The sequence below is a fragment of the Panicum virgatum genome, chromosome 9N (assembly GCF_016808335.1).
Source record: "Panicum virgatum strain AP13 chromosome 9N, P.virgatum_v5, whole genome shotgun sequence".
Taxonomy (NCBI): domain Eukaryota; kingdom Viridiplantae; phylum Streptophyta; class Magnoliopsida; order Poales; family Poaceae; genus Panicum; species Panicum virgatum.
Window position 1 is genome coordinate 39,140,669 of NC_053153.1, and position 12,108 is coordinate 39,152,776.

Below are 12,108 nucleotides of genomic sequence, written 5' to 3' on the forward strand. Positions count from 1 at the left end.
CTGCATGATGTCTCCAATACCATGAAGCAAGTGAACGTGTCCTCGTAATCATCAGTGTTTGTTTAATTTCCTAGTTATCAATTTCTCCCAAGGAAAATGACCCCCATAGGTCACAGGCAATCCTCATGTGTCGAACAAGTTTCTCCATTTCATTGGCAAGTGAAGATACACCCAGTACAGAAATGACAATTGGTTCAATCAGAGACGAGGCAAATTAGACGAAGAATATATGAATGTTTAGCATGCAGAGTTTTGAAGCTTGGTTCCCAGTTCTCTCCAACTAAACCCAGTATGAAATGACTGGTCAATGGTAGAGCTCCGAAGGTTGGCTTCCACTACTCTCTCAATTCTCAAACAAAACAATGTATATTCTTGTAAAAACCATTCTGGTACCTCATCTATACCAGACACCAACAACACTATATTAGCCAGGTAGATTTAGTTATTGATAACATTCGCAGTTCAACTGCAGATAAACACACATAATCAAAGTGCTAATCTAACAGGCAATAATGTTGATGGCCCTCGTAACAGATATATAGAGGTTCAAGAACACTTCAGACACAAGGTAAATATATAGCTCGCTGAGCAGTGTCAAACTCTGCATCATTACACACGGTCATCCTCATTCTCATACATCTTGAGGATCTGCGCACATCTGGGTAGAGCAACGTCCTTCTGGAATCCCAGAGCATTCGCCATACGAACATTAGAGGCCACACCATTCTTGCTGGTGAGGAAGACAGGGGCCCTCTCCCGACCAGGCACGGTCGTAGCACACCTCATGTCGGGGCTGCTGACAAGGACAGACTCACAGAGCTCATGCTCATGCTCATCGGCAACAAGAATGTTGTAAGTGCCAGTGCGATCAGTGTGCCCCTCGAAGCTGCATGTCTTCACTCCAGTGGTTTTCGATCTGCAGTCAACTTTTACCTTTGCTCCTGAAGTAATGACGAATGCATATTAACAACAGTTGACAAAGAAAAAAATGCATGACTGAAAAATGGATGCTATCATTTCGTTCACTCCGCTCTAATTTTCTACCTTTTCAGTTGACTCCTCCCAACCAATTAGAGTAGAACATAAAAGTTATGAGAACCAGGCTGTATAAGCCATAAAGATTATTCTGTTTCTGCACCATGGCTGTACTAAAGTAGTTCTGCTTCTTTTTTCAGTATTCAATATATGTCAGATAGTCAGGTTCAATTTACACGGTTTTACAGTACCTTCTAGGCTTCTACTCTACCAAGTAGCAGGGAGAAGAACATGATAGCTTTAAATCATCAGCCTTTTCCACACTTTAAATACTGATAGATCATAATCAAGTGTGCTGTTTTGCTGCCCAAATCAATCCTTCCATTAGAGAAATTCTCAGAACTAACATTGAGCTTTCATGGATCCATCATTAATTTTGAGCTTTACTGATCGATCAGTCCATGCAAGGGGAAGAGAGAAAATACAATTGACTGAGTGCCATGATCCATCCAGCTTCATATAATGAAACAAACAAAATTGAATTCACAGCAATGGTATGCATGGATTTGGACATGCAGCAGATGGGAGAAGCAAAATTCTGGCTGCCGATACATGGGAGATTAATTTACGTGTGATGAGAAATTGTATGGAGTATGGTTACAGTATTTCCCTTCAAGCAATTGAAATCCCTCCAATGTGTCAATGGAATATAAATAGATCTGGCCCATCTGATTGAGATTGGATGGTTCAGAATGATTTGTGGGTACCCTAAAAAAGAGCTCTAATTTATAGTATCATCACATTCTAGATGCAACATGGCCATGAAAGGTATATTCCAAAAATCACTATACCTAGCTTGGCCCAACTTTATAAAAAAACGAAAAGATTCGGGATCAAATTAACAATATTACCATATATAGGGACCGTCATTTCCAAGAAGCAATATTTCGAGAATCTCCAGGCCAGGCCTGACCGAGATTTCTAAAAGAGGAATTTTGATTTTTTTAATTCTAATACTTAAATAAATCTTCTAAAGACAAATTTACAAAAATATGCTTATATCATCAGCTCATTAGAAGAAAACAAAATTTCATCCAATTGCTTGACGAAATTAGTGATTTTGCTGTTGGTTAGACAAAATACAGTTTTTATAAAGAAAACAAAATTTCATCAAATTGCTTGACGAAATTAGTGATTTTGCTGTTGGTTAGACGAAATACAGTTTTCATAAAGATCGGATGAAAATCAGATTGGCACAACGGACGAAAATAGACTTCATCCGTCTGGCAGACGAAATTGGATGGCCTAGCCAACGGCATCGCCTTTTCCTCATGGGTTTGTCTCACACGTACTGTCTGATCTTATCCATGAGGCCAGCGAGCAGCTAGCGGACAGCGAAGGGGCCGGTCTGCCCCTGGTGCGGTGGTGGTGGCTGTGGGATGAGGCAGAGGTAGCCATGGGATGAGGCAGCGGGGCCAAACTACGACAGCTGTTGCTGTGTGCAGCTGCAGAATGACACGAGGTTGTGATGGTGGAGTCCCTGTGCTGGCGTGGTCCTTCAGTTCTACATCGGGCTTAGCTCATAGGTTCGTTGGGTTCCTCTCCCGTACAGCGTGCCTGAAGATTCTGTCCAACAGTTAAGGAGCGACTACAATCTTGGATTTTCTTTCTTGATTGCTTGCATCTATAGATCCATGTCAATTTTGCTTTCAGTATTTATTTTAGTTCCATTTGTCATAGATGAGATGATTCTATATTGATTGATCAAATAGTTTCTCATTGAGGCCCCACTGCCAGATATCTCCATGCGTGGACGAAATTTAGTTTCATAATGTAACTTCGTCTTGTCGCTAGATGAATTTAATTGTGTCCGCTCATTGCATGAAATTCGTCTAATTTCATCTCCTCACAGGACGAAATTTAGTTTCATCTACCAGTTTTTGGAGAAAAACTCCAATTTCATCCAATGGTTGGAAAACAAACATATATTTTCAGAAATTAACCATTTTGTTGTTTATTTCTATAAATACCATCTTAATTAGTATTGATAAAATAAAAATCTCCCTAACCGAGAGGAGATTTAGGGATCCAAATAACACTTTTTGCCTGAACTACTTGATGATATGAATAAGCTAAAAATCATACCAGCCACATAACACAATATAAATGTATCTAACTAATTCTTTTATATCTCAATGTTAGTGGTGAAAGGTATTTGCTGTGCTCCCAGAGTCCCAGTATTAACTGAAGTCCTGGAAATCTGTATTATTGTTCCATCAATATTGGCACCGACTTCCATAGTTCTTCTCATAAACAATTAATATGTCATGGAAAAAGTCAACTACGAACAAACTAACAGAGTATCATCTAAGCTAATTTGTCTACCTCTGGTCAATGAAAGATGACTTTTAGACGCAAAATAGGATGAGAACAAGGTGTATCTCTGGTTAATATTTGTCTATCAAAGCACAGAATTAATGCAATAAGCTTTAAAATTAAAAACTTGAGCAGCTGCTAGAAAACAAGAAGCATTCAACTAATCTATATCCTTACTGCTAGAAATGGCTATCAAATATATGAAAGAGGGAATTAATTTTAAATCCCTCAATATCCCATAGCATGGTTGTATACAACTTCCGGCCAAAGAGGGAAAGGGATATGTTTCAGTAGCATAAACTGTTTTCACTTTATACATCCGCACATGTTTCTCTCAATACTCCTTTGTGGCCTTGTAGTTGCGCCTTACTTATAAGACCCTATGGTTTTGAATACCACTATTCCTACAGTATGCAGGCAAGATGACTAAATTCACCATTGATTCTTTTTTTTTGGGTGCAAAAGCATATAGCAGTTCGAATTTCAAGTCAACTGCCTTGCTAAAACAAAGGATAGCAATGATCCTGCCAGAAGCCAGAGCTACAGCCAATTATACATGTTAAGATACATAAACTAACACTACCTAGGGGCCTAGGGCAAACTAACATATTCAGACAAATTCATCAAACCTTGTCCAGGAGGGTAAATCTTGACTTCATTTGGATGCAAGTCTGAGATACTCAACATCACTGCCCTATTGCAAATTTGTCATCAACACAAATTTTACAGCCAATACATTTTTCTTAGTGAAGTTTGAGTGTTTCTATTTATGTCCAGTATTTGAACTATTAATTGCTGAGGCAGACAGCTGAATAATTCATGTACAGATCAGGATGCATATTTTATGATTGTGTAATATGGTTAGCATGTTTGATGATAGTCTAATATGATTAAGATTACTTAATTTCAAAGTTCAGTATTAATCTTAAATTAGACTGCATTCAGGTATTCTGGTTCACTAATTGACAGCATCATCAAATATGAGCAATATGGCTCGGACCCAGGCCCCAGTGTCACCATCCCAAGTTCCAAAAACGTGATCCATGAACCATCAAACACGATCACATGCCCTATTGGTCTGAGATCCAGCTTGCCAATTCACCACCGAAAGATTTAAGTCCTGAGACCCATATTTTGCACACTTGACTATGCAGTAGAGGGTCATGTCTGCTAGATCCACTAGAAGAACTTGATCACAGCAGGATATTCGGTTAATAAAAAGACAAACAAAAGTGGATCTATGAAGAAAAAATCCCCAAGAGTGGATCTATGAAGAACAAATCCCCGGCAGCAGTGACAAGTGCGAGCATCGTGCAGGCGATACACTGCAGACTGGCAGTGATAGAGTGCTAACTTCAGCACTAGACAATCCCAAAGATGCAACTAGATCCATCCAAACACCATTTCCCTAAAACCAATCTACTCGTCGAGGCCACACATCTAAATCAGAATATCAGATCACGGAAAGATAGAAAGAACAGAAACAAGTTTTTTCTTTCACACTTCTCTTCATTGAGAGACTAGATCAGTAACAAGGGAGGGCGAGCAGGAGGAAAGCAGGGGTCGCACCGGCAATGTAGGTGGAGGCGGGGGTCTCGAACCCGGCGCGGCAGGTGTCGCACCAGACGCGGCCGCGCACGACAAAGCCGGCCCGGAGCGGGCGGAGGTCGCGGGACGCAGCGGCGCCCGAAGCCGCGAGCGCGCAAAGCGCCGCGGCGAGGAGGAGGGACGCACGGAGGGAAGCCATCGCCCTTGGCGCCGGCACGAGACGAGCAGGTGGAAGGGGAGGGAGGAGAGGAGATGGCGATTGGGTCGAGTGGCGGAGTGGGAGTGTGGACGAGTGGAGTGAGGGGGGAGACGGGGAGGCGAGACTCAAACGGGGGAATAATGGTCGCGTGGTGGGGCGGCGTGGAATTATGTCGGCATGCGGGGGTTGGAGGGTTTGGATTGGGCTGCCTTTGCATTGCGCTTGTTTGGATGAGCGTTGGATGAGCGCTAGAATCCTAGCGCTGGAAGATAATCTTTCTCACATGAAAAATTGAATGAAGTCTATTTATAAAATTTTTTAGAGTTAAGTGTAACTTTTCGCGACGAATCTAATGACGGTAATTAATCAATGATTTGTTACTGTGATGCTACAGTAACCATCCTCTAATCGCGCGGTCAAAGACCTCATTGGATTCTTCAGGATCACTAACGCGGGGTTCTAGAGTTGGTTTTGTAAACTGACTTTGGTTGACACCATAATAAGCGGTCAAAGTGTTACTATTCACTAGCGCGCTACAAAACCAAACGGGGCCATTGTACAACTCCAAGGCGGTGAGAGACACCACAGCAAATCTAGGGACGAGAGCCGATGCTCCTTTTTCCCCTTTCGGCGGGCCGCGGGAGGACGGTTATTACTACTTCCTCCCTCCACAAAAAAAAAATGCAATTATGATAAATATGCCTATCAAACTTGTTCAAATTTGATCAAATTTATATTAAATAGTATTAGTACTTATATCTTCAAATAAATTTGCTATTAAAATATAATCTATAATTAATCTAATGGTATTTATTTGTATTATGAATGTTATTATTTTTTCTATAAATTTAGTCAAAATTCGAACTATTTAACTCCTTGAAAAGCGAGAATTGCATTCTTTTATGGACGGAGGGAGTACTTGTTACACTTTATTTAACTTTTAAATTTTTCATTTTTTTTAAACTAACCTAATTATTATCATTGCAAAATAAAAGGATGAAAAAACTGATATTCTGGTCGGCATATCTGATTGAACGGTTTCAATAGTAGAGAACATACCTTCTGTCCTGATGAGGAAACCCTTTTAATTCCGGTTTTCCAACGGAACTGTCAGATATAAATATTCCGGATACCCAAATACGAGGGATTAGGCGGTTAGGCCATTCTATCAGGCGAACTGATAGTTGCGTCAGAACCAACCCGCCCGACCTACGTGTTACGGCTCCGCCTAGCCTGACCAAAGGAGGGGACTTCCTCCCGCCTGACCTAGGGGAGGAGTCCTCGGCTCGCCTGCCCTACGGGAAGGGTCCCGCCTCGTCAGGAGACCGGCCGGATGAGGGAAATGTGCCTGACCTGGAGAAAGGGCCCATCACGACCCGCGCCGCGCGGGTCTGACAGCGGCATGGGCTGATAGGTCACCGGGCGTGCGCTGACACAGTGCACAGTGGAGCCTCCCTCCAAGTCATCGCCTACAATGAGTAAGGTCATAGGGTAGGGGCGTGCCGCACCGCATCCAAGGTACCGCTGCGTATCTCGCTCCGGGACCGCGCGGTCAGACGGACCTGGTCACGGAGGAGGAGGACGGCGACGGTAGGCCAAGCGGGCCCACATGACCAGAGTGACGCAAGAGGCGACACATACTCTCTCTCTCTTGTACACTATTCTCCTCTCTGTCATATAAAGGAGGAGGACGGACTCATGCGCAGTGGACTAAGGAGCACCGAATGATCGAACCCCCGACCGATCACACCACCTCAACGGAGTCCACGAGCACCGACTCACCGCTGGGAAAGAGGCAGGCTGAACTTCGGGAAGTTCGAGCTGGCAACTACCCTAACCAGATGTGAGCCATGCACACACTTTCTTCCCATTGATCTTAGAGATTTGGGGCACTCGTCTCTCTCTCGACCATTTGTAACCCCCTACTAAAAACCAGTGCAAAATACATGAGCAGTACTGTCAGCGTAATGGGAACGGAGGTACCCATAACTCTGACTCAATGAGCGATTAAGGAGGAGGGGACCCACCAACCGCGTCAGCCGGCGACGTCCGTCGAGCGCAGCTGTGGGCCCTTGCCAGGGACATCCGCCCATAGAGATGGGCATCCCCCTGGAGCAGGCCAGGCCTGACCCGGTGTGTGAAGCCCGAGAAGGACGTTTCCTTCACCTCGAAGACACCCGCCTGATAAAAAGATCTTTACCAGGCAGCAACGGCGCCTCGCCGCCGGGCTGCGTGCAGGGTCCGAGGGGGTGCACGGCTTCCCCTAAGAACATCATGATTACGGGGATGCCGTGCGCTCAGAAGATAAGACGATAGGCGGCAGATAGCTTATCCCTGAGCTACTCGTCCCATCAGCTTGAAGATGGATGGTGGCCGGGACCCACCATCATTTACCGCTCCCCTGTCGCGATAAAACCAGAGCCACCCCGGGCGACGCCCCGGAGTTGACCAAGGTCACCCCGGACAAGGAGGGTCCGCGGGACAACCTCAGAAACCGCCACGCGGCCACCTCGGACCACCCCGGATGTCCCCTGGGACACCCCGGGACATGAGGATCAGCCAAACAGCCCAGGATCACCTCGAGATGTGGGGGTCGACCCGTCGTCGTCTACGGACACCCCGGAACACCCCGGAATGCCCCGAGGTCACCCCAGAGCACCTCTAACACTGGCGGGCCCCCCAAAGCCTGCAACGGCGGGCCCGACAAGATGCCTACCCACCTGACAAAGGCTGGGCAGCCTGGAAGACGGCGCCTGCCATGCAAAAAGGGCATTCACACTAGTTAGAGATCAGCGGAGAAGGCAGTTGTAATCTATAAATAGAAAGGCCCCAGGACATGTAAAAGGGGGGCTCTTTCGGGACTGATCTTTTCGGTACCTAACTCAGACATTCCGGGCTTGGACTCTCCAACTCGGGATCAGCAAAGAACCAATCTCAACAGACACAGGACGTAGGGTATTACGCCTCCGGGCAGCTTGAACCTGTCTAAAAACCACCGTCTCAACTCGCTTCCGTAAGGGAGATCTTTGCGCGGTTTACAGCCTGGCCAAATCTCTAAACAGGGGTTCCCTTGAATCCCTGCTAGCGGTGATCACCCACCGTCAAGTACGAACTGGATGTAGTGTATTATTCTTTCGATCCCATAAACAACTAGCGGTACTAGCACTACTTCGTAGCACTACTTAAATGAGCTCTACTTAACTTAGAAAATAAAGCACAGAGAAGATCACAAACACTTACTATGATTGATAAGCATCCGTCGAGGTACAAGCTGGAGAAGAGCGCTGGGGGCCAACCGACACCGACCCCGACTCCCCTCACTCTTGTAGATGTACTAATTAGAGAAGAGCATCAACATTCCGGCGCCCCTCTTGAGTATCTCTACCCCTAACTCTTACAAGGGAACTCTAAACTCTAAAGAGAGGAGAGAGTGGAAGTGTGAGATGGTGTGTCCTCATTTCTACCCCATCCCCTCATATTTATAGGGGTGAATCAGGGGTGCTCAGCTAGGAGATGCACCGCCATTCACCTGGAATCGCCTTCTACATCCAATGGAGACCCAACACGTGGAAGAAGAAGCCGAGGCGAAGCAACCCATGGTCGGCCGACTTGTGCACGTGGCCAAACGGCCTCCCCTTTGGTCTGGAAGCTGCTGGGATGGTCCTGAGGTCGGTTATGGGTGAGTGGGCCCTTCTTGAGATGGTTTGCTAGCTCTGGTGGGCCCATGGATCCTCGTGAACATGCCTGATTCGTCGAGAAGGTGCCTCCCAGGATTGATGACATGCTTATGCTTTGTGGGCTGTGTTTCATTCTCATGTGACGCTGTCAAGTGGGCCCTTTTGCTTGTGATTGTCTGAGAATTCACCCTCGGTCCTCGGATCACACTTGCCAGTTTCTTGCATTTTTGGCCCAATTCACCTGCACACATTTTCAGACTAGCATATGTGCAATTCGTTAGTAAATCATCCTATGCTAACATTTATTCCCTTTGATGCTCATAATTTTGCACGAAAGTTGATGGTCAAAATGGGTCAAAATAGACCATCAACAGATCCATCTCGCTTTACATCTGAGAAGATCACCAAGAGTGAAGTGGTGCACCGAGTTCGTCGTGTACTCGAAGGAGTATATGGCGTTCCGACCACCCAAGGAGGTATGTGAAAGTAGTCGATTTGTGTAATTGAGTAATTGTACTAGTATATGTCTGTATACTAAAGTTTGTACTTCTACTGCAGGATGATGTAAATATATATCGAAGTAGTCCACCGATTCCGGTGAGCTCCCGTCCTTCACATCTTCTCCCAAGTGCGCATAGACTATACATCCATCGGCCAGACAAAGATCCAAACATTGTAGATGTTGTGCCAAACTCTGATTCTAATGAGAGCTTCCCATCTGCAAACGCTGGGGAGGAGGTAGGCGCGGGTGGTGAAGATAGGAGCCCAAGTCCTGGTGGTGACACGGGGCCGAGCCTTCCCAAGGGGCCATGTACTGTGTTGTGCAAGCGTAAGGCGACGACCTCATCCGGAGAAGCCATGCATGTTATGAATTGTCTTCTTGATGCAATGGGCTTTATAGACTTCTCTTGGTGTTTATCAAATTTCTCTTCCTCTTCTTTTTTTCTCTGTCTCAGCCCAAATCAAACAAAGCAGAGGGTTGAGGCTTCAGGGATGATACTAGGGTAGTTACTAGTATACCATCTGCCCCAGTGGACCTGTCGAGTAGTACTAGGGGCACCCTGCCAGAAACAGTAAGTGCCGGCGAGTGGTTCCAAGGATGTTCCCCCACCACAATCCGAGTGAAGATATCCCCCCTGCTCAGCAAAACATATCTTGGGGGGGGAGAGAGAGAGAGAGAGAGAGAGAGAGAGAGAGAGAGAGAGAGAGAGAGAGAGAGAGGTGCAAGCACCCAACATGGTCTATCAAGACTCTCTGTTGGGATAGTAGCGACATCGGCTGCTTTGGTGGTTGTATCGGCCCCAAGGTTACTCAGGGCAAGGAAACATCTTGTAAGGAAGTCCACCTGGTAAGTCTTCTATCTGTTCCGATATCCTTTATTGTTTTGATTCTTCATCTTTTGCATTTGCAAGTACTTTACTTTGTCGTATTCATACAGCAAAGCAACCGATTTGGGGTTAGGGGAGACGGATAAGGCCGTCTCAGTTCCAGCCTTGGGCATGTACCTACAGCATCAGTGGCGTTGTTGCCCTAGCTCCAGGTAGAGGCTAGCCCTAGCCTTCCCCAAGTTGCTGCGAAAGAAGCTCCCGCAAGTAGAGTAGATGAGGCTCAATCTTGTGGAGCGAAGGCAGCACCTAGCGGGAACGACACCCTAATGCAGTTGGAGCGCCAGAGATCCCAACAAGTGAGCCAATTTTGCCACCTCCCTTGGACTGCAGTCGTCTTCCACTTGCTCAACTTGTTCACCTGGACAAGGCGTTAGATCCAGCACCGCAATAACATGTAGCCGAGGAGCAAGGCATTGTGAGTATTGGATTTGAAGGAGAACTGGCGCGTCTGCTAGCAGCGAGGGATGCGACTTCAACTGTTCTTGTATAAGATCCTCAGCTATCCGCAGACAAGATGAAATTAATTCAAGGAAGCAAGGCTGATTGCCGCAAATTCTTGTCTGTAAGTATCTTTTCATTGAGTACTTATCTTTGTAATCGAATGGTTGACCTAAATGTTCCCTATATTTCAGGAACCGGCCAACCATGTGGCTGCAAAGTCCCAGGAGATGAAAGTGATCGATGGGGACTCCAGCTGGTGGTTGAGAAGGAGCAACAACTTGATTTGAAGATTCAAGAAGTCCCTGCCCTCCACAGTGATCTTGAGAAGGTCAAGCTTGAGAAAGGCCGAGAGAGCCAACTCCTGAAAGAACAAGTGGCACAACTTGCAAAGGACAAAAAACCTCTCGAGGAGAGAAATAAGTCATTGCAACAAAAGAACAAATTGATTGTAAAGAATCATAAAGGTAAGTTCCTTAGCTTATGTTTCCTTGATTGTAGAGTAGTTGAATAGCATTCCTTCCATCTGTTTGGTTGCTTATCCTCGTCGTGTTCATGCAGAGCTCAAAAAGTTGCTAGTAACTAAAGAAGAGCTGGTGACTGACTTAAAGAACCTTTTGTACCGTTACACAGATGCCTTAGGAAAATTCAACAATTTGTTGAAGGTCGACAAGCAGCTCGTCGAAGCCATGCAACAAATCAAGAACATGGTGGAGGAGAAGGATCTCTGGGAGAAGAAGTACAGCGAGCTGAAGGCTGTTGCGCAGGCTGTGGTTGACATGGTAGATCTACCCGAGGAGGGTGCTGAACAAGCCAAGATTCTGTTGGAGTGACTGCAAGGTGCTCTCCAAAAGATTGTCAAGTACCTCTCGGACACCACGTGTTAGTACGTGTCTCAAGTACTTGGGTTGGTGAAATCTTATTAGCCATAGGCGAACTTAGCCCCACTACGAGAGGGCATGGCTGTTGAGTGTACAGAAGATAAATTTACCAATCTCGTGGAAGGGATAAGGCCGATAGCTGATATGATAGTGGATAGCTTAGAGCAAGAGCCTGGTGCAGAGTCCTAGTCCGCATGACTGAAGCATGAATTCTGTGTATGTATTAATACATTTGACCTTTTATAATATATTGCCTATTGATGTATGCAAAGTACTGTCTTGGAGACATAGTACCTACAACACACACACACACACACACACACACACACACACACACACACACACACACACAATCGAGTGCCGTATGTGATCGTCGTAGGATGTAAGGATCCTTAGTTGCTGATGAGCACTTGACTCGAGTAGGATTTTGGGTTTGTTTAGTACTTATACGCGTGAAGCGACGTACTGGATTGACCAAGTAGGCGTGGTAACCTACATCTACTCGACTTATCTCGTGCCTTTTACTTTGCGAGGCAAAGAAAGGTTAAGCCATCAAGTAGAACGTCCTTTATAAGGACATGGGTAAATCACACAGGATTACCCAAGTGGGCGTGGGAGCCTACAAC

At 45.7% G+C, this 12,108-nt stretch overlaps 1 protein-coding gene across 1 annotated transcript; it reads right to left on the minus strand.

Annotated features, from left to right (window-relative positions):
• Positions 1–365: 365 nt before the first annotated feature.
• On the minus strand, positions 366–5,265 carry LOC120690330 (pollen-specific protein C13-like). Its single transcript, XM_039972953.1, has 2 exons — positions 4,921–5,265; positions 366–941 (listed from the first exon to the last, which is right to left on the minus strand). Exons 1-2 carry the CDS (start codon positions 5,096–5,098, stop codon positions 610–612), a joined length of 510 nt encoding a protein of 169 aa, XP_039828887.1. The 5' UTR covers positions 5,099–5,265; the 3' UTR covers positions 366–609.
• Between the last annotated feature and the right edge of the window lie 6,843 nt (positions 5,266–12,108).